This window comes from Oryzias melastigma, linkage group LG9 (genome assembly GCF_002922805.2).
Source record: "Oryzias melastigma strain HK-1 linkage group LG9, ASM292280v2, whole genome shotgun sequence".
Taxonomy (NCBI): domain Eukaryota; kingdom Metazoa; phylum Chordata; class Actinopteri; order Beloniformes; family Adrianichthyidae; genus Oryzias; species Oryzias melastigma.
The window spans coordinates 24375251-24402145 of NC_050520.1; the positions used below are offsets into that span (position 1 = coordinate 24375251).

The 26895-nt window shown below is 43.4% G+C and overlaps 1 protein-coding gene across 8 annotated transcripts in view; it reads right to left on the minus strand.

Moving 5' to 3' along the window:
* LOC112148338 (probable E3 ubiquitin-protein ligase HECTD4) overlaps positions 1-26895 on the minus strand; it is a 33480-nt gene that overhangs the window by 353 nt on the left and 6232 nt on the right. Inside the window, exons 6-76 of one of the 8 annotated variants that reach the window (XM_024275397.2) lie at positions 26319-26457; positions 25961-26131; positions 25675-25867; positions 25410-25571; positions 25146-25259; positions 24917-25057; positions 24595-24830; positions 24370-24512; positions 24196-24266; positions 23998-24103; positions 23805-23925; positions 23598-23720; positions 23334-23458; positions 22890-23043; positions 22704-22807; positions 22324-22522; positions 22117-22236; positions 21926-22030; positions 21680-21843; positions 21338-21583; positions 20011-20203; positions 19738-19842; positions 19565-19653; positions 19320-19486; positions 19053-19188; positions 18817-18961; positions 18553-18719; positions 18319-18465; positions 18048-18232; positions 17789-17942; positions 17413-17693; positions 17096-17282; positions 16920-17001; positions 16608-16810; positions 16357-16492; positions 16035-16217; positions 15782-15946; positions 15514-15683; positions 15261-15376; positions 15082-15185; positions 14837-14998; positions 14575-14723; positions 14390-14469; positions 14018-14181; positions 13687-13924; positions 13456-13592; positions 13238-13364; positions 12725-12862; positions 12501-12637; positions 12260-12420; positions 11998-12179; positions 10585-10790; positions 10379-10509; positions 10097-10302; positions 9835-10014; positions 8364-9751; positions 8071-8278; positions 7768-7991; positions 7520-7665; positions 7322-7425; positions 6600-6723; positions 5754-5944; positions 5410-5556; positions 5201-5320; positions 4971-5126; positions 4779-4882; positions 4326-4547; positions 4072-4238; positions 3761-3956; positions 3449-3671; positions 101-1349 (exon numbers count right to left, since the gene is read on the minus strand). In XM_024275397.2, the coding sequence (XP_024131165.1) occupies positions 1213-1349; positions 3449-3671; positions 3761-3956; positions 4072-4238; positions 4326-4547; positions 4779-4882; positions 4971-5126; positions 5201-5320; positions 5410-5556; positions 5754-5944; positions 6600-6723; positions 7322-7425; positions 7520-7665; positions 7768-7991; positions 8071-8278; positions 8364-9751; positions 9835-10014; positions 10097-10302; positions 10379-10509; positions 10585-10790; positions 11998-12179; positions 12260-12420; positions 12501-12637; positions 12725-12862; positions 13238-13364; positions 13456-13592; positions 13687-13924; positions 14018-14181; positions 14390-14469; positions 14575-14723; positions 14837-14998; positions 15082-15185; positions 15261-15376; positions 15514-15683; positions 15782-15946; positions 16035-16217; positions 16357-16492; positions 16608-16810; positions 16920-17001; positions 17096-17282; positions 17413-17693; positions 17789-17942; positions 18048-18232; positions 18319-18465; positions 18553-18719; positions 18817-18961; positions 19053-19188; positions 19320-19486; positions 19565-19653; positions 19738-19842; positions 20011-20203; positions 21338-21583; positions 21680-21843; positions 21926-22030; positions 22117-22236; positions 22324-22522; positions 22704-22807; positions 22890-23043; positions 23334-23458; positions 23598-23720; positions 23805-23925; positions 23998-24103; positions 24196-24266; positions 24370-24512; positions 24595-24830; positions 24917-25057; positions 25146-25259; positions 25410-25571; positions 25675-25867; positions 25961-26131; positions 26319-26457 (12307 nt within the window). In that variant the 3' untranslated portion in view covers positions 101-1212. Of the gene's footprint in view, positions 1-100; positions 1350-3448; positions 3672-3760; positions 3957-4071; positions 4239-4325; positions 4548-4778; positions 4883-4970; positions 5127-5200; positions 5321-5409; positions 5557-5753; positions 5945-6599; positions 6724-7321; positions 7426-7519; positions 7666-7767; positions 7992-8070; positions 8279-8363; positions 9752-9834; positions 10015-10096; positions 10303-10378; positions 10510-10584; positions 10791-11997; positions 12180-12259; positions 12421-12500; positions 12638-12724; positions 12863-13237; positions 13365-13455; positions 13593-13686; positions 13925-14017; positions 14182-14389; positions 14470-14574; positions 14724-14836; positions 14999-15081; positions 15186-15260; positions 15377-15513; positions 15684-15781; positions 15947-16034; positions 16218-16356; positions 16493-16607; positions 16811-16919; positions 17002-17095; positions 17283-17412; positions 17694-17788; positions 17943-18047; positions 18233-18318; positions 18466-18552; positions 18720-18816; positions 18962-19052; positions 19189-19313; positions 19487-19564; positions 19654-19737; positions 19843-20010; positions 20204-21337; positions 21584-21679; positions 21844-21925; positions 22031-22116; positions 22237-22323; positions 22523-22703; positions 22808-22889; positions 23044-23333; positions 23459-23591; positions 23721-23804; positions 23926-23997; positions 24104-24195; positions 24267-24369; positions 24513-24594; positions 24831-24916; positions 25058-25145; positions 25260-25409; positions 25572-25668; positions 25868-25960; positions 26132-26318; positions 26458-26895 lie in introns of those variants that run through there. The other 7 variants (XM_024275395.2, XM_024275398.2, XM_024275392.2 and 4 more) reach the window with 7 other exon arrangements.

The window sequence follows — 26895 nt, forward strand, 5'->3', positions numbered from 1 at the left end:
AAGCAAAACTCGCAAGCAGATTCTACAATCCAGTGTGCAGAATGTTGATTCAGCTGTCAATTCAAGTAAAATGCTGATGTCACTCACATAAGAAAACATGTTTGTTTTTTTGTCTTTTATGTTAACAGCAGAGCAGAATAAATCAAACCCATCTGAGTACAAGACAAAGGTGATAAGATTACTTGTATCTCCAAAATTCATAAAAATGAACACTAGAGCAAACCATGTTTGCTATTTTTTGTTGTCGGAAGATAAAATAAAATAAAAATAAAAAATCAAAAACTGCTGTCATAAATAACTTAATTCTATTTACAAGCTCTAGAACTAATGATAAATAGCATGAAAAAAACTATTTTATGAAAGAAAAGGCAGATGTTAGGACAACCTGCCTCCTCTCCCCAGTGTACGTCTGCATTGTGATGTGTTTCATGGTAAGGGGGGGGCAGGCTTGTTGCACATTCAGTAGCACACAGAAAAAAAATGTAAAAGCAGCTTATGAGATCTTTAAAACAAAACTGGTTTGATTATTTTGAAAAATCCTCCTTTGCTGAAACAGCAACTCAGATCTTACAAAAAAATTCAATAAACTAACAGATTAATGAGTTTTTTAACATGACTTAAATACCCTCTCTTCAGCAACCCTAATAAAATGTAGTTTACATAGGCATAAGTTATTAGTCCATTAGCAGGATGTTTTTTAAACAGGCTGTAAAACGACATATTGTCCTGTACAGCGTTTTCATTTGTTCTGAGCTGCTCAGAAACGGGTGCAGCCACGAGTTTCCTTTTTCTGGAAGAAATCGTACCTCATCCTCCAACGTCAGGTTATGTGATGACAATCATTTTGCTTTTTCATTTCACATACAGCCAGGATAACACTCTCAGTAGAGACCCTTACAGCAAAGGCATGGATAAAGAAAAAGAAGGCAAAAAAAAAAAAAACTGTCACAGTTGCTTTCACTTCAGTCTTCACATTCAGTGCAAACAAGCTTTGCAGTAAAGTCAGTGCTGATCCAGATCATCATCCCTGAATTCCCTATTTGTGAAATTCAAAATTTGGATTAGATGCAATAAAAATGTGTGGATATAAACAAACTCATCGGCAGAAAACAATATTTTTAAACTCAGGCTTTGTGGTGCAGCAGAGCCAGGGGCGCGAGGGGAGGAGTCAAAAGTAAGATGCACGCGGGATTGATGGGTCATCAGCTCGTCTTAACCACTCAGAGGGTCCTCGCGGTAGTGGATGGCGTAGCGTAGCTTCTCCAGCATGACATCCAGAGAGGTGTACTGGGGCAGTTTGACCATGAACATGCAGGTCTCCACTCGAATGTAGCGCGAGTCTGGCTGACCTGCAGAGGTGAGGAATCATGAATGCTTACCACAGAAACTGTCTGAAACAGCAAAGGGCCAAAGAAAGTGTGCTACAAGTCTTTGTGACCACACTAATCTTATCTGGAGTAAAAAGGATTATTGACTCTGAAAGCTCAGATTTCATTTCTGCAGCTAATATCACACAGAAATCTAACAGTATCTGGGTCTCTGCATTGCAATTAACAAAAACAACTGCAAACGTAATCAAATTGCACAAAACGTGTGAAAAGAAGAGTGTGAAGTCACACCATTCACTTTTTCATGATCAGTATCAGTAGTCTCAGAACTGATGCAAGAAGTGTGACACAGTTAGAGGCCCTGAACAGTTCAGAACACTGAGGCTTCAGTCATCGTATTCTGCTATTCTTGAGTATAAAATATTTTGAGACAGTTTTGGCTAAATTTCTGAACCCTGGGTCTTTCGCTTTGAAGAAAAATGATAATAATTTGAATAAATAATGGATTTGTAGTTGTTTTGGTTAATAAGTTTGGTCATATATTTTATGTTCTTACAAGAAAGCAAAAATAACTCTAAGCTTTAATGTATTGATATTAGAATAAGTGGGTTGCACGATAGTGCAGTGGTTAGCGCTCTTGTCTCACAGCAAGAAGGCCCCATTTCAAGTCCCGGCTGAGGGATCTGAAACAGAAACATCAACTGGGGACCTTTCTTTGTGGAGTTTGCATGTTCTCCCCTTGCATGCCTGAGTTTCTCCGGGGTCTCTAGCTTCCTCCCACCATCCAAAAACATGCTTCATTGGTTAATTGGTTCCTATAAATTGCCCCTAAGTGTGAAAATGAGTGTAAATGGGTGTGTGATTGCGGTCCTGCGACAGACTGGCGACCTGTCCAGGGTGTATCCAGCCTTCGCCCATCAGTAGCCGGGTTAGGCTCCGGCACCGATCTGGCCCAGAAAGGGACAAAGCGGCTAAGAAGATGAATGATGATATTAGAATAAGCTTAAACACTGCAGCACAACAGTGTCTAGTTGATGTCCAAAAGCAAAGTTCTTAAAGTATATCAATCCATTAATATGTAACTTTTTTTTTAAATTGGATTTTACACCAATATTTTTTAGTTTTACTAAAAAGGGGGAAAAATTATGAATGTGCACTTAAGTCATAGCCATAGTTTTGACTTTTTTGCATTTTTGAGGAAGAGCTTATTTAAAGTTGGGTGTATTTTATTTTGAAAGAAACTTGTATGTGCTGCTGCCAAAAATAAAATATGCTAAAATTTCAACCAATAGAATAATATAACATTGCTATAGGTCTACAGAAGATGAAAACGACATATCCTTTTATTTTTATTTTTTTTTTTACAGTTTTTCTAGGGAAAACTGTCAAAAATAAAGGTTGAAATGCTACATTTTATAAATGAATGGTTCAATGGCCACAAAAATAAGATGTTTTTTTTGCTTTTCCAAAACATGGAGGTGAGACTTGGTGGCTTTCGCTGGGGTTGAATCAGTGAAAAACCAAAACAAATGTGTGTTTTAGTGACCCTTGACCTAAACAAATGTGATGCTAAAAAGCAAAAACTTCTCAGAACTGATAACTATTGGATCTTTAAATGCTTGCATTTGGAGTTTTCTACAAAAAAAAGAAAACAGAAAGCAATAACTTCTCTACAAAAACACTTGCAGCCTCCATTCATAAAACCAAGTCTCCATGCCGGACATTCCAGTTTTCTGCACTAATGACAAGTGCAAACAAATAAAGCCCCATTTATTCAAAACAAAAGCCGAAGCTGTTGATACTCTGCCAGAGAGTTAGAAACATTTTTAAATACTTAATCTCCAAGTTTAATTATTACAGTCGCCCACCACTGACAGGACAGCAATTATTATCAATGCTGACATTTTTTTGTAACTCATTCAGAAAGTTTTAAACGAACATTTTAGGGTAAAACTCTGAAACTAATGAACAAATTATGGAATAATCAGATTTCAATGAATTATTATTAGTTTCACCAAAGTCAGCATTTTCTAAAGAGGAGTTTTAAAAAGTTAGGAGCTAAATGTGTGTTTCTACTACAGGGGAAAGCTTTACAAGAAGAAAAGGTAAAGAGAGGTTACCTGCAGCCCCATCAGGAGGAGCGATCTTCATGGGGTAGGGGGGGACGTGGGCTGTGTCTGGGCCTCCGTCCTTGCAGGGGCAGGTGAATGGGATTCGCTCCTGGTTGCATGCAAATTTGATGAACTTGCAGAGCTCTTCCTGAGTGAACATCTCCAAGGCGGTCCAGAAAAACTCAATGTGCTGGTCGGTCTCCATCAGACCCACTTGATACATGGTGTGAGCCTGATGATGATGGCAACAGATAGTGATGATTTGTTGACAAAACATAGCATTTTTTAATAGAAATCTCACTTGAGATTTGTCATTTTTACCTTGAGGAACTCCAGGTTGATGTAAGGCAAGCCACAGGTGCGTAGCTCTATCTCCAGAGGGCTGAGCATAGTGAGCAGCTGCATGGGGATGATGGAACCAAGTCCTGCTCGCACCGCCGTCATACACTCCAGGTTCTGCAGCTCTCTGAGACGGAGGCTGCGCACCGCCCGTGCATACACGTCCTTGTTCTCCCAGCTTAACAAGTACAGACAAAAACTGCTAAATTAAACATGCGCACTCGAGATCTATTACTGTAAAATGCATTCTGTATTTAGATGATGCCAACAGAAATATCCTGTTATTCCTCTACCTGACAGTGAAGCTCCGCCCTCCCTGACAAAGCTCCACCTCTTCACCTGTCATAGTGTAGTAGGTGAATGTACAGCAGGGTCTGCTCGGGGACTCTGGGCTTTCCCCTGAATGATGCTGGGAGGAGATTTCAGCACACAGAGCTTCCAGCTCGCTTTCATCTGCCACCTGCAGTGACAATATTCATTATATTCAAATTAGCTTATGAGAGCCAGACTGGTAACATAAAAGCCAAACGCTGAGGCTCAAACTAACATTTTCAAACTTCTTGACATAGTTGTAAGTGAGCACATCAGCTTCCTGCAAATCCTGCTCCGGATCGAGAGGCTCGCCCACCAGGCCCTTCCAGAAGGAGCCCAGCAGGTCCAAAGGAAGCGGCACATCTGCGCGGATGGCGATGCCAAGCAGCTGACCAAAGAAGTGCAACAGCTGTTCCTCTGCATAGCTGATAGGGCAAGGAGTCAAGATGTACTTCCCCTGAAAGCAGCAAAAATATCAAATGACTCAGCTGTTCAAGTGTGATAACAGTAAGTTTTTATCAATGAACTGTGATCAGTGAGCTACAAGGGACATCCTTTACTTTTTTTTTAAACAATGCTTGAAAAAGAAGCAGTGGTGAGAAAAAAAATCCTTGCAGACACTAGCAGCAGACCACAAAGAAGACAATATGTTTCAGTAACAAAACCCATATGGGACATCGTGTTTCACCTTGTTACGGTTGGCTGAAGCACTGGGACAGGGGAGCAGCAGGGAGAGCGCAGAGCTCTGTAACTCCTTACACACCTGCCACAGGAAGTGCCTGAAAGAGCCACCTGTGAACACACAACAACCACAGATTTAGAAGTTAAGAAAAAAATGTTTTAATGCAAAAAAGGGAATTGGGAAATAAGGAATTCTAACTTGTGCCATGAACTTCTTCTCCAGTGAAGCGAATGTTGAAGGCGTATGTTGGGTCTCCTCCACTGGCCAGTTTTACACAAAGCTGGGATGACGGCACGCAAGATAACTGACGTGCCGCCTGGCAGAAGTAAGTGTTTTCTGATGATCTGATCTCTCCTGTGGGTAAAAAGCCAGGATACATTAAGACTGCTTTAACTGATCAAAAAAAAAAATGCGAGAAGAGCATGTACCTCCAACAATCTCCAGAGGGTCCAGAGTAATTTCTGGAGCAGCGTGGTCAGCCGTTCGCTGCACTGTAGCATTTAATACTCTGTTCATCACAGTGACTTTAGTGTCGTAGAAGATCAAACCTGTTTTCAGAGAACAAGGCAGAAGTGAGTTTCATAAACTCCAGGTATTAGTGAAATCCCTTTCACCTATGTTTGGATATTTTGTTCACCTTTGGCCTCACAGAGCAGAGCGGCAATGCTGTTCTGATACGTGTGCGTCTGTCTCAGCTCCACTAGTGGGAGAAAGAAACTCTCCAGGGTGTTGTTAAGCGACTGCAGCAAAGCAAAGCGCAGGCGTAAGCTCTCCACGGGCACATCTGTAAACAAACAAGCGCAAACAAAACACTTAAACATACAGGGACCGAAGCCACACGAATATTTTAAGCATATTCTCCAGTTTCTACACTAAATTACAGTGGAAAAATTAAGAATGGATTCATGCAAATACAACTCGGGTGTAAAAAGCAGAACTGGATTCAGACATTTCAGTTTTTTCTTCTTTTTTGTCACTTACTGAGCAGACAGGCCACACGGGGATCAGCGGCATCACTGGGGTCCAGGTACACTTCATGGGGGTGCAGTCTGGCCGGCGTGATCGCCAAGTGTCGGCACAGTCTGTTGATATACTGCACCAACGCCACATCCATCACCAAGCTCCACTTCCGAGAGGCCTTCTGGGCGTGACGAGTATCGATACAAGTGCATCTGAAAACAGAGAGGAATACTTTTAAAGAAGAGATGTGACCTTTGAACTAAGGCGTTACACAGCCTCATTAAGGAAGTAGAATTTAGCATAATTAAACAGTGTGTCTTACTACTCCATCAGTAAGTTAAAAGGAAGCAGGAAAAAACAAGTGTCATCCAGTTATACAGCTGAAACTCTCAAACTTTTTAAAGATGATTTGTAATCGAGTCTGATAAAAGTCCGCATTACCTGGTCACTATATTAGACACACCTGTCCAACTGCTCGTTTACACAAATTTCTAATCAGCCAATCACATGGCAGCAACTCAGTTCATTTAGGCATGTAGACATGGTCAACACCATCTACTGGAGATGATAAGGCGCCATGTCATAAAGTTGGAATCAGCTCAGACTAATTTGAGTTCACTGGACTCAAATGACTCACCAAATCTGCAGCAACTGTGTGATGCTATCATATCAATTTGGACAAAACTCTGAGGAATGTTTCCTGCACCTTGTTGAGTTAATGCCACTAAGGATTAAGGCAGTTCTTATGGGAAAAGGGGCTCCAACACGGTACTAGCAAGGTGTACCTAACAAAGTGGCCGGTCAGTGCATGTGACAGTGTTTGGGCTGTGGTAGAGCGTCTCTGTGGAGAAACTCTCCCCAACTCACCTTTCAAAGTGAAGGTCATAACCACAGGCCAGAATGGCCCTCCAGACACTGCGGACGTCCTGCTTGGCACGGTCAACAGAAAACCTATGGAAGCCTTCCAGGGTCAAAAACTTTTCCTCTGGAACTAAAGAAAAAAATAAAAATACGGGAAAAGTGTGAGCAGACTCATGGATCCTTACAAATATAATCTTTTAGATAAGGCAGCAGTTACATATATTAACTAAATCATTCTACATAGCCATTGTATTTTCAGTCCTGAAGCAGTTTGAGAGGAAACATGGATACAAATGTCTGTGCAGCTGAAAAACAGTGTAAAATGAGGAAGTGTCAATATTTCTCCCAAAGCTTTGGTGTAAAAGTAATGCTGTTTTTGCAGAGGAACTGCTACCTGCCTGGTATCGCTCATCTTTGAAGTGAAGTTGCTACCCTGATGGAGGGTGTATTGCTATTTTTAGAAATGGAAACTGGCCACATGCAGTAAATCTGCTACCTTAAGAGAAGAAACACACATCTGTGCGCCTAAAAACAGTCGCAAGGTGACCAAATCATGCCCTGTGGTTGATGGGCAGTTTAGCCCAAGTAGCAATCACAAAGTAGGTGAATTTGTCCTTAGAGTATGTCTGATGAGGTCAAACACAATGCATTTCACCATAATGAGGGTCAATACTGTTGCTATGCAACAGAATCAATCTCATCAGAAGACGCGTTTCATTTTTACAAACCTTCAGTCTTTTTGGAAGGTGATTTTTCTAGATCTTTCTCATCGGGTCTGGATTTTTCTGGGGATTTGGGCTTCAAAACTGTCTTCTTTTCACTCAGTGCAGTCCTGCAGAAAAGAAGCAAAAAACAAACTTTTTAACTGTGGTGACTGTAGTTTATTATTTGCAAATGTTTTGTTTAATTATGAGAGAGTGACTGACCTGACACTGTTGAGTACAGACTTTTCTTTCGTGGGAGGTTTGGTAATGGGTCTCTTGGTGCTCACTACCTTCCCTTGATGCTGCTCTTTTCCTGCCTTGCTGTACTTGTTCTTGTTCGGCTTGGTTGTTCCATATTTTCTTAGGATCTGACCAATAATGGATTGTTTAACAAAATAAAAGGATTCAGGAGCTGACAAAGCAATATTGTTATTTATCAGAACTTTTACTGCCAAATGCTTGTTACATACCTGAGTGAGTTGATCTTCAAGCATTTTCTTGGGAGGCCGGATATTGGTGAAGAAAGTATGAAGCAGGTTTCCTGGAGTCTGAGAGTTGATCTGTTCTTTGCTGAGGTAAATGTCCGACACCTTCACAGGTTTGGTCGGCGTGAGGCTGAGCATCTGCTCTGACTGCACACAGCTCTTAAAAATATCTGTGAGGACGTCTCGAGCTCCGGGTATAAGTTTGTCCCCTTGAAACAAACAAATAAAAGATTTTAGATTTCAGCATAGTAACAATAATGACTTAGTGTATTTGAGTCAAACACGAACCCTTGATGGATTTATCCAGAAAGTAGTCTTCAAGAGCAGAGCTCCCCTGGGTGTCAAACAAACTTTGGTTAACGCTGGAAGCGGTGAGGATCTCCTCATTGGTCAACTCCATTAGCTCCTCCTCTCCTTCCAAGCTGGACAAACCAATCAGGTCGCTGCTGTTGAAAAGGCTGGCACGGATCTTTTCCACTTTGGCTCGGGAGCGAACCTGTTTTAAGAGAAGTTTACATAGTAATCCCTAAAAAACTGCAGCCAAACTGATAAAACATCAATAATTTGCTACATCAGCACACCTCGATGACTGCATAGCCCTTGATGGGTCTGGCTGTGACTGCGCTGTTGTCCACGGAAGCGACTGTTTGCAGAGAGTTGCCGTCCACAGAGGTCGCCTCTGCGTTCTCCAGAGGCTCCCCCAAGCTGCCCAAACTGCCGAGGCTTCCTGTGCTACACAGGGAGGTATCGAGGCTCTCCTGACTGGACACCGTCAGAGGGTCATGCGGGCCTTGCTGAGTGTACGCCACAGCTGCAGCGGCAGCATGAGAAAGAGGAGGAACGGCTAACAGCTCCTGATCAACAGAAAGTTCACTGGCAGTGCGGGAAACTCCCTGAGAGGAGCTGCAGATGGAGGTCTGGCTGGTGGAAGCCGAAGCGCTCACACTCATAGCTGGCGTGACACTGCTGGAGCTATCGGGACTCTCAGGTCCTCCACTGGTGTTAAATGGCCGTTCGGGTTCAGAGCTGCCTTTGCCATCCTGAGGGCTTGCCACTGCATCAGTTTTCTTCTTTAGATCCTCCTCCTGCAGGGGGATGAAGATTTCATCTTTAAAGAGCCCTCCGTGTGAATTGCATGCCCTGCGGATGGCATTGCGGACCACGGCCTCCTCCAGGTGTGTGGGGATTCCTGAGAGCACGAGGAGCCGGCTGTGGGCAGTGGGGCCCACTAGGGCCTGGCAGGCATCCGTCACCGCATCGCAGGTCACACTCAGACCCTGCGGGTCCTTGCTGGCGAGGTGCCGCAAAATCATGAGGAGAGTGAGGCAGCGGTGGAACCAGAGCATGTCCTCGGGTTTACTCCCCGCCATGTTGAGCAGGGCGCTGTCGCTCTCAGACAGTCGTGCACCTCCGCTTCCACGTTTTCCAGAAACTACGGCCGCCACAGCAGCAGCAGCTCTCTCCCGCTTAATCTTGACCTTTTTCCGTTTGGATAGCAAACTGGGGCTCTGAGGGGTCTGGCCTGGTGAGGATGAGGAGGACGAGGAGGAGTCGCTAAGGTTGGGAGCGCTGTTAGAGGACAGTGTTCCCACTGAAGAACTGCCAACGTTCAAGGGAAGGGTGACCTCTGCCACAGCCAGACACACCTCCATGAGGGCGTGGAAGTAAGTGGAGAACCGGCTCTGCTCAGCCCCCAGAGCCAGCGGCATGCCTCCGGATGAAGACCCCCCAGTGCCGGCCACTCCAGCGGTCCACCCCTGAGTCTCCCGGTCATAAAGCTTGCGGAGCTCTGTTTGCAGTGCCATAAGAACTGCAAGGCAGGGGTTAAGTAGTAGAGCAATAGAGCTGGAAAGACCAGTAGGACTCTTCCGTTGCTCTAAGTGGTGAATTTTTCTCAAAAGTTCTGCCAGTAAGTGAAAAACGAGTTCTTTGATGGAGGGAGCCAGGTCAGTAGTCCAAAGTAGGCCACCTATAAACAGGAATCAAATAAAACATCTTCGGTCTTGTGAATTTTATCTTAACAGATCAGAAAGTTGACGAGGTTCATCATACCTAGAAGCTCCACCACTTGCAGCAGCACTGAAGAGGGCACCGTGTCCAACTCATCCTCTGAGCGCTCACTACTTTCTCCCAGCTTCCATGTCAGTAGTTGCTCAGCAAATGCCATGGCCAGAGGGAACTCAAGTGGCAAGGAATGCAACACCAGTACAGCACCAGGAGGGGGCGACACTCCTGCAAACAAAACATAAGAAAACTCAATTTTTGTGCCTTTTTATTTATTTGATTTAAGTTATCTTTTAAATAAAGTACTTACCTAATTTAATGTGCACTTTATCAGTCGGTATGATGACAGAGGGGTATTGGTTTGTGGTGGGAGGAGGGGTAAGGCCTGTGTTGGTTGGTGAGGCATCCAGAGGGTAACACACAGCCTCCATCAGATTTAGCTGACCATTTTTACGCACTTTGTGACCCAGGCAGTACACCATCACGCGAGCCCAGGGAGCCTTGTAGAGGCTTGAGCTGGAGGACACCAAATGACTTTTTAACATCTGCTATGAAGGAGTTATTCTTGATGTCAAAGTTAGAAACAACTTACTCCTTGCGGCAACCGAGCTGGCTTTCTTTGCAGGACACAATCACAAATGCGGCACCTGGAAAGCTGACATCCATGCTAACCTTCGACTCTGAAACAGGGAACTCCTCGGATGTGAACTGTTCAGGTGCATTCTGTTAAAATCAACAACAGAGACGGTCACTACTTAGCAACTGGAGACATCTGCATTACATCACGGAAAAGCTGACCTGAAGAAAACAGCAGATCTGCTTTGTGAGCTCCAGCAGACTTTCCTCTCCTTGATGCAAGGCACGAGTGATGGCCACTGTCAACCACTCCCGAATGGGCTGAGCATTACCTTGATAAAACAGGTCTGTGGGAGAGCAGCTCTGGCCTTCCAGGTTGTGAAGCACAGACTGAGCCAACAGAATAGAACTAGAACTGATAGTGCCATCTGCAGGAAAAAAGAATTGAGACCAACAGTTTTATTAAGATACAAATGATGCTATTGTAGATATGATGTCAATTTTCCATGGTGGAACTACATACAGTACCCAGACTATAAAAATGTGCTTTTAAACAAAACACTAAGCAGTAAAAATCTAAAACAATGCAAAAATGCTTGTGGAATTTATAAAACGGAACCGTTTCTGCATTGTTTTATTAATGGGAGTGCACATATATGTAACACATCCCAGCTCAAATGTGTGCAGTCTCAATGTCGCCCAAAAGCAAATGTGAATGGCAAAGATTTGTTCCACTTCAAATGTTATGCTCACAAAGAAATCTGTGGTAGAAGGTAGAAAGGCGCCATTTATCACATTTACCATGCCCATGGAATCAAGCCAAAGCAAAAAGCAGCACTGGAACAGACCCTTATGGTGCATTCACACTGAGCGTGATTCGCCCAGTTTCAATGTTAAGTCAATGGAACAGACGCAACATGAGGCGATTTGAAGTCCTGCGGCACGATTTAAGCGACAGGAGCGGCGCGAAGGTCTGAGAGCAGCTTAATTTGAGGAATGAGGCGCGAATTGGGCAGTGCAGCCAAAATTTAAATATCTGAAGTTTCACAGGTCGCTGTGTCGCATCTATCAATCAGGAACTCCGCTTTGGGCACGCGACATTTTAGTGACTTAATCAGCAGGTAGAATACTAGTCCTAAGCGAGGGTTTTTGTCTAGAATTTTCATCTTTTTTCTTAACCTGCTGGAGCTGCAGGGTTGCAGAGCTCATTCGTCTACTTTGGGGCGAAGGCAAGATACACTCTGGACAGATCGCTGGCTTTAGCTCCTGTCGTGGAGCTCACTCGCTCGATATGCTGGCTGACAGAGAGCTGCTGACTCAGGCCTCATCGAGACATTAAAAAAAGATGGCTTAATACTAGACAGTGAATCTTCAAGCTCAGCCACAGAGACACAGAGACACAGCGGACGCGACTGTCATACAGTCTAAGTGAGAAATCCACTTTTTCCTTATAGCAATCATCCTAAATGGATTAACTAGTAACTCCTCCCACATACGGTTGTGGCGTCAAGCTCAGGAGTACATTTTTTGTCAGACGATGAGCAGTGAAGTCGTCAATCGCGCGACGAAAGAGGGGCGGGACACGCAAAGTTGTCGTGTGAATCGCGTTCGGTGTGAATGCACCTTTACACTTACCAGGGAGGGGAGGGGCCAGCAGTTGATTCGAAAGAAGCTGCAGGTGTTCCAAAGTGATGTCACGGATGGCGGGTATGTGGAAGAGGCGAGTGAACGTGTGGGGATTCTTGGGAGCGAAGATGTTGAGCAAGGCCATGCGGCAGTATAGTCGAGCCAGTGCGCTCTCACAGCGAAGAAGTTCCCTGAAGCAAAGCGGAGAGACACATTCAGTCTCTGGTACTTGGTTAAACAAGAACGCTTGCACTCTGTGATATAATTTTACCTATGAATCTGAATGTTGCTACTGTCCAGTGAGACTAGACCATTGGCTGCGGTGCGACGAGAACCAGCAGGCGGGCGCTCCAGCATTTCAATGGGGTACCAGTATCGGACTAGGACACCTTCACTGCGCAGGTAAGTCTCCACCTGCACCAGCTCATTTGCCTTCAGAAAAACATAAAGAATCCAAATGAGTTTGATCCAGACAGAAAACTAAAACATGAAGCACAAATGATTTTACTTACACAGTCCACATCCAGCACCACTCCATGTAAGCCAAAGGTCTTCAGCATGCCTCGGATAGCAAATTTAGGCAATGCTGTTCCCCCGGTTGAACTGGTGGTGTTGTTGATGTCAGGACAGCGGATGACCACGGTTAACCCTGTGTATAATCAAGATGAGTTAAAAACCAATCTAAGAGATAGGAAGACATGTACAGTTTTACATTTTATGAAAGTATTTTTTTTACCTTTGCGAACTTTGTCGATGGTGAACTTGTTGGCTTCATCTTTAATATCCTCGATTGTAGGAAGGTAGAGATCACGAGGGATGCCGCCATTCTCCTCATAGAGAAACTCCACCGTCTGTCTTGCAATATCCACCATGCCTGTTACCAGTTAATCACACAATGAAACTTTTACAGGTGATGTTAAAAAAGAAAAAAACCAAGATGCTGTCCACCAATGACGCACACCTCGAGGCTCCTTTATAATTTAAATTAAAACTGACGGCTGCGTGGTGGTTTGGAGGTTTACACAGTCTCCTCACAGAAAAGAGACCCTGGTTCAATTCCTGACTGGGTTTTTTTTGACAACTGCTTAACCTCCAAACTACATCAACCCTGGATAAGGAACAAGATCTTGGAACATAAATTAAGGTAATGGCAAAAATGTAGCTGGTGTTTTTTATTTTTATTTTTTCGTATATCTATATTATTTATTACAGATTAGTAATCTTATAATAATAATTTTACATTCTTTACCCAACTGCAGGGCTCCCTTGATTTGGTCAAGGCCAGATTTCCTCTCTGCCTCGTTACGGAACCGCCTCCGAATTGTGGGAAACACTTTAGTCTCCCAAGCCTTCACCAGAAGAGCGTAATGATCCTCCTAATACCAAAACCAAATCCCGATTAGACAAAAAGATGTGTCAAAACGTATACAGTAAGTTGGAAAATGGAGTTTGGAGAATTCCCCTTACTCTTGGAACATCGTCATCATCCTCATCATCACTCTCATCGTCTGCAATGGGTGGGGGATGGGGCTCAGGTCCAGAGGTAACCAGGTTCTCATAGCTCAGCTCAACCTTGTAGTGGCATGAGAGGTCACTGTTGTACTCTGTCACATTAAAAAAAGGCAAAAACAAAGGTTACCGACTTCTGATGAAAACACACACACACGCACACACAAATCTATGGATTAAAAAACTTACGCTGTTGAGCAACTGCAACAGCTGCAATTCGGCAAGGTGGCCCATGGGAGCCGGAGTCTGAGGTAACACTTGCCCCTGCATCATTGTCACTGTCTGAGGCCATGGCAAAGGGCAGCGCTTCAAAATTTGCACTTATTTCTTCCGCGAGGTCGACACACAAATCAGCGGCATTCCTGTGAGCTTGGCCTTCAGCGTACGCGAAAGGACGGCTTCCAAAGTTTGCGCGAATCTTTGAGTTCTGAAGTCAAAGTGGAACAACCATCAATGTGTGAGTGTTCCATGTGGACCGAAGGTTTAGTAAAATTTGGATATATGAACAAAAACATAGTACCTTCTTTTGGATGTGCACCAGAGGCCACATTCCACCTGCTACATCGTCCAGGAAGGGGCTGAGTCGCTGGCCACAGTAGGTGAAGTAGACCCTGCCTTTAGGAGCCTGACCTGGGGGTGGAGGGGTGCCCTCTGAGCGCTCCCAGCCAATTCCAGCCACGTCACCTGCATCCATAAAACAAGTTTTCAAATCGACAAAGACTGCATGCAAACTAATATGTATGTAAGATTATGAAGTACAAGGCCTACGAAGAGTTTAAATCAAACCCTTAACATATCATCCATAACAGCTTTATTGATCTTTGTGCTGAATAAAAGAAACAAGAAAGATATTAGACTGAAGGTGATATGATCAGTTTTTATCCCCTCTCACCAGGAAGTAGAGCCACATCCAGCCTGACACTCTTCCACTGCAGCAAACTGGAGCCATTATAATGCACCGCTCTGCCATTACTGCACACAATCCAGAAGACACAATTAGAAATACAAAAGAGTAAAGGAGTCAGGAAAACAAGAGGGAAAAAGTTTCCCTCTTGTTTGATACCCAGTTGTACATACTTATGAAACAGACATGTGCCAACTGGGTTTGTCCACGCTCCGTCTCGCTTCTCTGCCTCTGTGGCAAAACCAAAGGACACAATGGGGCCACTGTCCTCCTCAGAGTCTCCATAGGAGACAACTTCTATTTCCCAGTAAAAGGATGGTGCCTAAAGATGAAAAAAGAAGCAATTTTTGGATGGGTACATTGTATATAACATCTTTCTGTTTGATCGAAAATACTGACATGGCAAACAAAAGTTCATTAAAGCAGAGTGTTAACCTGGATTGGTATAGGAGAGGTGGCATAGATAAAAGTTCCTCGAGGCAGCCCCCCTCCTGCACTCGGGTCAGCCAAAAAAGTGACGGAAGTGAGTCGGGTGGAGAACATGCAGGCACGGACTGGTGGGAACACTCTGGATGGACACCAAGTGATCTCCTTGGGCTGGCATAGCAATCACATTAAAAAAGGGATATATGTTATGTATAAAAAGGTAAAGAAAGAAACACAGTGAGAGAGACTGCTACCTGCCGCCTGTCGGTCTGCAGAGGTGGAGGTGGTGGACGAGCGCAATCACGATAAAGCATTCTCACTCTTTCACACTGAGCCTCAACCACGCTGAGACGTTCCCCTGCACAAGATGACAGAAATCTGTCAGGTAATCCTGGCATTGTTGTCCCGAAGTTGCATGAGGTTCAATACTCACCAGGACTGCACTCTTGCGCAACCAAGTTAAGAACTTCAACGGCAGCCGGACACTGCTGAATAAACTCTTCACAGAAGGAACTGTCTTCCAAGAGCTGTGCCATGACCAGGCATGCTCTGTAAAAAAAAAAAAAAAGAAAACAATATTTTATAACCCATTTATTCCTAGAACATATAATATAAGGAGAAACTTTCTATATTTATTGAGATTCTAACAAAAAAAATTAAAAAATAAACCAGCTTCATCAACAAACCGAGTTCTGATTTCTGCTAACAGCCGCACAGCAGCCATCACTGGGCTGGAGCCATCCCCTGTGGCTGGAAGAGACGTGTGAATGGACAGACTGCCCTCTTGTGGCAGAAGCATGGACTGCACCGCTTGGACTACTTTCTCTGTGATTGAGAGCTTGTAGAGAGGAAGAGCCTTTGGGGAGTGGGCCAGAAATACAAGAAAGAGACAAATGAGATGCAGGGTCCCACTTTTTAGAAGAATAACGAACACGCTATTGTTAGAATACCTACCTCGGATCTGGGAGTGCAGAGGCGCGACACCGGAACCGTCAGGACATCTGAGGCTTTGCATGTTCTCCTGTACTCACATGAAGGTAATTTGACGGTTGCAATCCCCTCTTGCTCGTTTATGGACATAACAATGCCCACGCTGCCGAGCACACCTTTACCTACAACCTGTACAATGATAATAAAGCCAATGTATCACAGAGATAATTAACACATTATTTAGAAACAAAACCACATTTTATTTCCCATTACTGACCTGGACCTCAGAGCCAATCTTAATAGTTTCTTTGAAGCCTCCGAGCGCACAGAGAGCGGCAACAGCTTGTCTGCCAATAGCTTGCAGTTTAGCCAGCCTTCTGCCACTGCTGCTGCCATTTTCTAAAATGCTCTCTGCATACTTCCCCAGCTGAGGGATAAACATCAGTGCGCGTGACAGCACCTAACAAAGAACACAAATGCATTGTTTAACCACATCTGTAGAAGAGGCCCAAAAAATATATATAAAATTCAAAGTCATTTATGGAAACGGAAGGATATATCAGCTTCTTAACTGTGATGTGAGTAAGTCAAAGGCTTACTTTTTCCACAGTGCTTGTCCAGATTTGTGCAGTGTTGGACTCTGGAGCAGTCAGCAAACTGTGCAGGAGTGCAATAACCTCCGCAGCCATACTGTTAGCCACATGGCCACTTATAAATGGCCGGACAGGATCTGACCTATTCAAGGAAGACCAAAAGAGGAAATGTTACAACCAGATTTACCAAAATATGGTGACTTTCAGGGGGGTTCTCTGTGTAAAACCCTTTTTCTTTTCAATTTTTGAAATGTTACCTGGCTAACTCAGCATTCCTGTCCCTACAAACAACAGTCTGTGTGGTTTTCTTCTTGTCTCCGGCGGTTATGCCTCCTGCAGTCTCTTGAGCCAAAGCCTCTACAGGTGGACCAACGCTAACTATCAGTCCAGACTGAGCCCACTTGTTAGCCTTCCGCAGGGCAGCAGATGCTTCTTCTGTGACCACCTCACAGCACCCATTCTAGGGGAGGTTGGAATTAGGACAACTCTCAGCTAAAGGAAATGCTTGCTTTCATATAAAGAGTGTAAACATCTTTTGTTTTTTAACCCCCTTTTTTTTAGCCTCATACCTTCGTCATATCTCTGTCCATCTTCACCACCTTTTCCATGTTTGCCCCAGTGCCAAGTCTAAAGGGACGCCCCTCAGAGCTGCTGCATTTTATAGAATGAGCGAATTTATGAATATAAAGACCGGGCTATTCTTGGAAATATGCATTTCAAACAAGGTTATCAGGGGAATTTGTACCTCAGAAGTGGCTGTAGAACCTCATGAGATGACTGATCTTCTCGCTTGTGGATAAAAATTGACAGTTTACCATCGACTGCCTCTGCTTCCTCCCCAGCATCCTCAGACTTAATGGCTCCTTTGGAAGTGGCTCGGGACAGGCTGGTGTCTGGCTCAGAGAAGCTCGGGGAGAGAAGGGTCTGACAACCTGGCAAAAACGAACGTATTATTATCTATAACTGGAAAGCATAACCAACAGACTGCATAATTTAGCATTTTTAAAACTGATATTTTTAGTTAATTAAAAAAAAAAAAATTAGTACATAAGTAAGACATACCGGGTACAACGTAATCTGCCAGCTTTGCCAACAGTAAGGCAGCTATCCGTGAGGCTGGGTCGTTAGCATCTGGCTGCTCGGAATCGAGGGTGTTTATCGAGTAGCTCCATGATGGCAGAGCTACATTACCACAGTCCTCCACACTCATGAGAGGCAAGGCAGCACGACAGAGCTGCAGGATGATAAGGACAAGCTTTGGAGACGGTCTCTGATCGAGCAGAAGAGACAGAAGCTTTGAAACACAAGCAGGCTGGCTTAGGATCGCCTTCCCTATGTGGCTCCTGGAAGGGAAAAGCAATTAAAAAATACACATTAGTGTATACATTTGGTATAATGGCGGACATGAGTCTAATATTTAAACACAATCAAAATTTACCTTGAGAGATCATTGAGGAGACTTAGCACATCCTGCAAAGCATCATTTCCAGCTGCCTGATTCCCACAGCACTCTGTTGCTCTGGCCAGGTGATTGGTTAGCAGGCTGGACACCTGCCTTGCCAGGCCAGAATGAACTGCATCTGTGGAACCACCTTTCAAAAGAAAAAAAAAACAAATTAATAACTAATTCTTTAAAAAATCCCACATAAATTAAAACACACAAAAAATGTTAGTGTGAGGTTCCAGACATTTCCTACCTTCCACCTTCTCCCACTCGATGCATCGGTTAGCTAGCACCTGAAAGGCGGCCCAAGCCATCGTAGCCACCTTCTGCTTCTTGGTTTGTTTCTCGTTTGAGCTGCACTCTCTCTGACCGCTTAAGCTACACAAGCTGTCCAACAGCTGAACGAGACCACTTCGAACAAGGCACTGTTCCTCGCACCTACAACAAACACACAAAAACGTTTGAAATATTCCAGTTTGAAGCGGTATGGTCTTGTGAGAGTACGGCTCATTTGAGGTGTTTACCTGGTGTATGGAATTGTGCAAAGCAAGCCGATACTGTTGGCACAAGCAATAGGGTAGCGAGCACACAATGACACCACAGATGTCATGGTCTCTCCAAAGGCCTCCTGCACCTGCTCTACCATCCCTCCACAGGTCAGCTCCTCCGTTCTGCAACAACAGCACAACAACAACAAACCCTTAAAGAACTGTACTAAAATAAACCCAATTTCCCTCAATTTGGAAAGCTTTTCATACCTTGGACCCCCTTGCAGCACCATTGTGACAGGCCCCACAAGATGCGTGACCCCACCCACTTTTACAGCAGCAGTGAGCAACTCCCTCATGTGAACGAGTGCTTGTTTGCGGGTGCTTCCTCGTCTCCAGCGCGTCTGTGCAGCTGACAGAAAGCTGCTGCTCGACACCTACAGACACGAGTGCAGAGAAAAAAAGAAAAAAAGACGTCTTAAAAACTTTTAAAACACTTATTTTCAACTGAAGAAAAAAAGCAAAAATGCATACAGCTTGATCAGGTGAAGTTCCAATAAATGCAAAGAGCTGTCCCAGCAGCACACTATAGGTTGGCTTGTCTCTGCTGTCCTCCACGGCTAGAGACTGCAGCAGGGTGAAGGAGCTGCTGCGGTGGCTGGTCGGGTGGTGTCGCCTTCTGATAATAGACAATAAAAAAGTGATCAAAAATACAATTTATGTAGTAACCCCTAACATCCTGTCTATGAAAGAGAAATAAACAAGAATACCTTTGAGGCGCATGTGTAAACTCCAAGTCTTGGCTAGCAATCATCTCCAAATCAGAAGGAGCTGACATACTGCGCAAGAAGACGGGCTGCTTGACCATAGGAATCACTGTTTTGGCATCTGACACTGACTTAGATGCTGGAACAAAAAACAAGACAGTTTGGAGGACACTTCATTTGGTTAACTAGCAGCTAATACTTCTATAAACCCCTAACTATATTTGAAAAATTTACATATCAAAATGTGTAAAATCAAATGCTCACCTGTACCTGATGTACCAGCAGGTGTGCTGGTTAGGCTTCTGCAGTGTGGAGCGATGGTAACATGGAGAAGCAGCTCAGAGCGGTTCATCAGACTCCTAACTAGTGTTTTCGTTTTGGCAAGAGGGGTGCTGTCTTTGATGTGAGCCATATTTACCTCCTGGAAGAACTTCTCCCTGTGAGCGGAGGAGCAGTGTGTTAAAACCACAGAGTGGGTCAGAGAGCTTGGCTTTAGATCTTGTTCTATTACAAACCTCAGTGCGAGAACAACATTTTCTAAGTCATTAAAATCCAAGGGAACCTCCTTCAGGGAACAGAGCAACTCCAGCTCCTTCATTTTGTTCTGGAGGATAGAAAAAAAAAGACGAGAGCTCTTAAATAAACGAAAACTAGAAAAAAAACTGTAAATGTATGTGTGATAGAGCACCTCGAAGAAGTGGTAGTCATGAAAAAAGGGGGTGTTGTTCTCCAGCTTTCCTTGCTGCGCCTCGTCCACTTCATTCTGCCACTTCTGTTCCAGCTCTGCGACACTCTGACCAATAGAGGAGACAATTGGAACCAGGTTTAGTCATCAAAACATCTCTAAAAATCAGGAGCTCTTTTTTCCTCAACAAAATTCAAATATTCTGATCAACGACAAACTAATCTGTACTTTTGGCAAAATTATATTCAGAATGTTTTGTGTGCAGTGTAAGCTTACCTGCAGCTGACGCTCCATCGCATTGATCTTCTTGAAGGTCTCAGCCATGATCTTACAGACCAGGTCATACTCCTCTGCATGATCTTCCCGATACTGATAGTTGACGAGTGACTGTAGAGCATCAACCAGGCTTAGATGTTTTATGACACAGGATACGATCACCTCCTCCATGACATCCGGCCGAATCACCTCCCTTAAGTAAAACAAAAAGTGGGACATTGAACTGATAAAATATAGTTGAAATAACACACAAGAAATCGTGTGGATAGTGTACACAGATAGGGAAGAAAATTGTCGTTTTGTTGCTGTTTTTTTTGTTTTTTTTACATTTTTCCCCCACATTTTTTTAATTTCTGCAACAAATTTAAAATGAACTAGATACATAGTATTACCTGCAATAATGCTAGTGTTAATTCTGTAAACTGAATTTGGCCGCTGGAGATGCTATTGATGATAGTTGAAGATGCCGAAATTGATAGCTGAAATCGCCAAAGTTGATGGCTGAAAACACTGAAGTTAATAGCGGAAAACGCTGAGGTTAGTAGCTGAAATCGGAAAAGTTCATAACTGAAATCGCTTAAGTTGATAGCTTAAATTGCTAAAGTTGACAGCAAACCAAAACTCCAAATTTGCCTAAAAAACTAAAAAAGCCTAAGTTAGCCAAAACAGCTAGCATGTTGCTGAAATATTAGCTTAACTCCAAAATAGTCTTAAAATGCTTGGTAAATGTCAAAACAATTTTAAAAACTAGCATAATGCCAACAGCTCAAACAGACAAAAGAGTTACAAAAGCACTAGTTGGTTGAATTGTTTAAAAAGTTGAAGAGTTATTAAGTTCAGACTTTCGAGCACCCATCTCCTAAAAGAGGTGAATATTTTAATAGCTGAATGAGCTGAATAGCTGAAGAGGTTGAAGAGCTATGGATGGACAAAAAAACGTACAGAAGAAAAATGGATCACTATAGTGTGAATGCTCCACAGCATTCACAAAATCCCCCCAATCCCCAAATGTCAGAAAATGAAGAATTTTAAATGAGAAAAAAGCAGAGTAAAAAATCCAATAAAATATAAATATTAGTGATATCAAAAAGGCATTAAGCCATATAAAAGACTAGCTGACTTATCCTGTTTTAAAGCATGCCATGTTAACCTGTTAGGACTTCTTAATCTGTTTTTTCTGTTAAAAAGCACTTCTCTTATTTTTCCAAACTTCTTGTTTCAGAAAGTATAAATCTGCAGGTCACATTGGCCACACAGGATAAACGTAACGCAGATGAAGTACAACCCTTTCATGGATTCTAATGGTGTTACAGACGCAGCGTCTTACTTGATGCTCGGGCGGAACTGCGGTCGAGCCCTTCCAGACACTTCTCTCAGCCTACACATGATGCCAGGTGGAAGGCGGATGCGAGGTAGGTCAAAGTAGGTGCCAGGCATAAGGCCTGGTGGTGGGATGAGCACATCAGACGGGTAGGTGAACTCTCTGTCCTCTTCGATTGTGAGTGGTAGGGGTGAAGGGCTAGGTGTGAGAGCAGGAGAAATAGCACCATTTGCTTCAACCTGCCACTGACACCTGAGAAAGAAAAACAGAAAAAAGGGATTTCTTCAAAAACTTTCTGCGCCATAACAGTGACCGGGATGCAATGTTGAGCTTTTTCTCGTTCCTCACCTTTGCAGCAGCTTCGAGCAAAGCAAATCGTGGCAAGCCTCCTCCTCTCTTGTCACCTCTGGGCCGTTGTACAGAATGCGGAGCATCGAGCAAGCCAGCACTGACAGACCAAGTGCAAGGTCGGCGAGGAAAGGGAGGCCTCCAGAGACATCCTCAGAGGACTCCTGACAGCAAAAATCAAAGATTAGAAAGATATCAAATCCTTCCGCGGATGTCAGCTGCGACTGAAGATAAAAAGGGGTCTACCTGTGCTCTGACAGTGCAGGAGAACCCCCACATGGCTTTATCAGGGGTGTTGTGCTCGCGACCACTCCTCATCTCAAAAGAAAATGTAACAGTGTCTCCCTCAACCTTTCAAAAACAAAAAAATAATACAAAACAATGAGACTTTTAGCAGAATGGTTTTATAGTTTGCATATTTTCTGAGCCATTATTACCTTTACAAGATCTTTTGGCCATCCTGTCCCTAAAACACTACGACTGCCATAGCCCAGAGTGTTGCCTCCGTATTCTGCTACTTTACGACTATTGGTGTTGGGTCCAGCATAGATGACCAGCTAAAATATGAGATGGTGAGCTTACACTTAAGGAATTGCACAAAACGTAATGAAAATGTTGGAATGTTTTGGGTAAATTGAAATTACCTTGTCATAGTCGTACTGCGAGGAGCAGCGCGAATCGAAGCGAAGGTAGAGGCAGCGGGCTCCGGGGATGTGCACCGTCTCCTTGAACTTGTAATTATCTCTAACTGGATGGACAGTCTCTACGGTTTTTCCAGCAGCCCATGGAGCGGGGATTTTCAGTCCGGTCAGGAAGCCTGGCTCCTCGCGTTCGTCGAGAATTCTTGGTTTGATGATTTGTTGATAAGAGACGTCACATTTGCATAAATTAGCTTCTGATAGACACCAGCAGTTTAAACTTGACATGCAATCCCACAGTCAAAGTTATCATTACACTAAATGGCTAATATGCAATCAAATTGTATTAGTTTTTTCTAAATTTGGTGAAAAAAAAAAATACCTACTTTTCATCAGCATTATATGTTTTGGTTCCTTGCCCTAAACAACCACCCGCCGGTTGAGCCTCATCAGTGAAAAGTGGGGATTGAGTCTTAAGCAACAGAGCAGTCTGAAAAACAGAGAGAAAATCAACACCTACCCAATCTTTTTCTTTTCTTTTTTTACTCCAAATATGTTGGAAACAAACCAACCTGGCTGGTGTAGAGCACCAGCTGCACCAGCTGAGGCATGAGAGCATCGGCGAGTGTTAGGGTCTGCAAGTTGGGGTGCATCAAAGATGTGAGCAACACAGGTAACAAATGTCCAAGCATGGTGGCTTTGGTGACCTGTTCCAAGCCTTTCAACCTATAAAAAAAAGGCAAAAAATGAAACAATATAACTTTAGAAATAGCAATTACAAGAGAAAAAAAAGAAAATATATGCCAGATTAGAATTGTTTATAACTTTTTTTATTTATAGAGCTGATCAACATAATATTAATGCAGTCCAATTGAGCCAGAAAACAGAGAAATATGTTAGATAATCTGGTTATTAGTTAAAGATGGCATTTATATTATAAAACACTCAATATTTTGCCATAGCAACATTCAAATGTAACAGAAAGTGTTTATAAAAGATTACATTAACAGGTTCACCTGGTCTCTCTGTCATGTATTTCGCTGTTAATCAGAGTTGTGGTCACTTGCTGCAGGGTCTCCAGGACTTCATCACATCCCACCAGGACTTTGGTGGCCAGGGAGAGGATGCTGCTCTGCAGTTCCTGAATAGAACACATTGGGAAAAGGCCCAAACTTGCGTAACACTGCCTCCAAGATTTCCAAACAGTCAAAATCCGGGAAATTTCAAAGACAAACACGTGCAGTGAGGTAGGGGTATTTAAAGGGGATGTTTACCTGTACCTTCATTGTTTCCCCTTGTAGGGAGCTGTCACTGTCGTCATTATCATCCGGACGGATAAGAATAGAGTTACTGAGGAGGTGGTTTTGAACAGCCATGAGGTAGCGCAGACTAGGCGAGACCACCTTAAAAGAGAGACCACTATTAAAACTTTCATAATTAAAATAGAGCATGTGATCTTTAGAGGACTGCTGAACAGAAACCCATACTGGTACAGTGGAGAGCAGCTTTTGGAAGTCATCTCTGGCAACAGTCTGACATTTGGTGATGAGGAGGCAGGATTCTCGTACTACAGTTTTGAGGATACAGTGCAGCAGCTCATCATTTAATCTGCAAAATGACAGAATAAAATCCCTGTAAACATCTGCAAAGAATGAAGAGTTGAGATGTGCGACCGCGTACATGTAGTGGTCATCTTCTTCACTCCCGAAGCGGTTCTTCTGCAGCTGCCCTGACAGGTTGGTGAGGATAACATCCCGAAGCTGAGAAAGACCGCTGTTCCTCTCACCTGATGATATCAAATGCAAAATCTGACTGATGAGACTTCACTGCAACCATATCTGGTTTGTTGAAAAAAATACAATATTTCTTATTTTTTACCTTCAGTTAGAACAAGCTTCAGGAGTTTATTGAGTTCCGCCTCCCCTTGGTATAAAATATTGAGGCCTGAGCTATAAAAACAATATTTATACAGGTTTAAAGATAGATAACAACCATGAAAGCAAGTTAGACACAAAGTTGAGACAAACATCTGATCTATTAGAATTAACATACCTGATGGCCAAGCACACCTCCCTCTGAATCTCCGTTCCTATCTGATCCACTGGAGCCATGAGGAGCTGCCACAGGAGCAGACCAGACCGCCGCACACTGTCTTTATTCTGCTCCGACTGAGGGTTAAAAAATCGAAACACCACCTGAAAAGCAAAAAATCATAAAAGGGATTACCAATCAATTCATGAAAAGATCCCAAGTGTGATTCGATTGTCTGAAACAAACCTGGAAAACCACCAGGATGCAGCGGATGATGCAGGTGTCTCCATTCACCATGGCCCTCTCCATGATGTCACAGATGCTGCTGAAGTGACAGGCCTCGATGGGGTGTTGTTTGCCCAGCAGGGCACCCAGAGGCAAGCTGTTGCTGCTAGCTGCCAGCAGGTTGAGTTGGTGGATGCACATAGCACCTACATGATGAAGCAGCTGATTGACCACGTCGCCAGTAGCCACAGTTTCCTCTGTGAAAAGACGTGATGCACAAACGATGAGGTTTCTGCCTTCATAGAATAACAGGATGAACGCAGAGAGTCGGTTTAAGCTTTACCTTTGGGTTCTTTGATGAGATGGCTAACACCGAGTCTATGGCACACATGATGAAACGCTTGGTTTCCAGGATTGCACCACTGATCAATGTAATCACTGGAGCAGGTCCAGATCAAGTTGTTTAGTGCATCATAACAAGCTCCTATAAACGTAAATAAAAAACCATGATTTTGCTGCAATAGCAATTTTTAGATATGGATTTTTGTTAATTAAGACAAATCAGATCATACCAAGTCCTGCCACCTGAGCTCCTCTGCCCAGAGAACTGCCAGGAGCATCGATGAGGTCTGCACGGCTGCTGAACTGACCATCGACCAGGTTAAAGACCAGGCTGGAAGCCAAAACTTAAGAAAAGACAACAGTTAAACACAAATGACACCATATTACAAAGCTATATGATCCTTAGTTTATCCAAAACACGTGAAAACAGTTTCAGATTTCTGTTTTTCTTTGTTTTATGGGAGCGAGGAGAAGGCATCTGTGAGTGCACTTACTTTTCAGTGAGGACAGGCTGCTGGTACCTCCAAACAGAGAGCGGGTGGCAGAACTCCCAGAGACACCAGGAGGCGAGACCAGCATTACTAGATAAGTTCCACACACATACATTGGGGTTTTTCTCAGAGTCTTCAGGGGGAGTCCACAGCTGGTGTTGACAGCTATTGAAACACAACAAAAAAAAGAAAAATTCACAATGAAATACAGTGAAAGTAATACATTTTTTTTTTATTTTATTTGCAAATAAAATGTATCTACCATTACCAGACTGTTCCTCTTTGACTGTGTTTGTGATTGCAGAGCCTGTAAGAGCGGCCAATGTGGCAGAATGGGAGGCCCGGAAGCGCGACATTCGACTCAGGAGAAGTTCATTCAAGCACTTGGAAGACTCGCCCTCTTTGCGAGTAAGAATAACCCTTTCCTGCAAGATGTCTGCCACACACAACCCCGTCTGTGTCTGTGTCATAAAGAGAAAACAAAAATGAACAGTGCTGCAGACAATCCAAGTTCAGCTTAACATTTGTAATAAACAATTAAGTGTAGCGCTCACGGAAAGGTGAAAGACATCCATGAAGACCGAGTGGCCTCTCTGTGTCTTCTCGTTCAGGCTCGCTGGAGACCAGACCCAGTACAGGTAAGTTCCGTCTGAGCAGAGGTGCAGCGTGGTCATGCTGCTGCCCACGGGGAAGTGATGCGCTGGCATGGCTACAATCTGACACACCTAGACACAAAAAACACATTGAAAATAATAGAGAAAAAATTAGAAATCATAAAAAAAGACAATTCCATAATATATTAAGGTTTAGGGAACAATGTTGAAAGACATTTTTTTAATGAATTGTGTAGATATTTAATATCAAACTTATGACCTAAAGAATTAAATAAAGTAGAAGTTAAAGAGGCAGTACCTGAAGGGTGAAAGGATCAACAACTTGACAGAGATGATGAGGCTTAGCATCAAAGGAAGAGGGGCGATGGAGGAGGCGTCCACAGCTGAACACTACCCAGCCAGGCTCCAGTTCTTCATTACGGCAATAAACAAACCCCCTTAAAAAAAACAGAGACCGAAGTTACAACATTTACTTTACTAACATAACTAAAAAGTCTGAATTACTTTGACATTTTACAAAGCTAAAACTTTACTGAACTTGTGTTAAAGAAAAACCTTGGAAAAAAACAGAAAAGTTCTCAATTGGTCTGTGCTGATGAGATAATGGCCTGTGGTTCCCCAAATGCCTTAAGTCTCTCCCCCTTCCTGTCACTTCTCTCTTCTTTCCAGTTGTCTTCTCTGCATCTTTCAAGTATATTTGGAAAAGTGCATAAGCAGGTCCTCTTTTGAGATCTACTTCCCTTCTAACTGATCTTAGACATAAACGCTCAGTGTCATTTGATCCCTACTTCAGGTCAAGTTCATAAATATCTTTGTATTAATATTTGTATTTCTTTTTTAAGTCTGCATGTCCACTCACTTTTCAATAACTCATT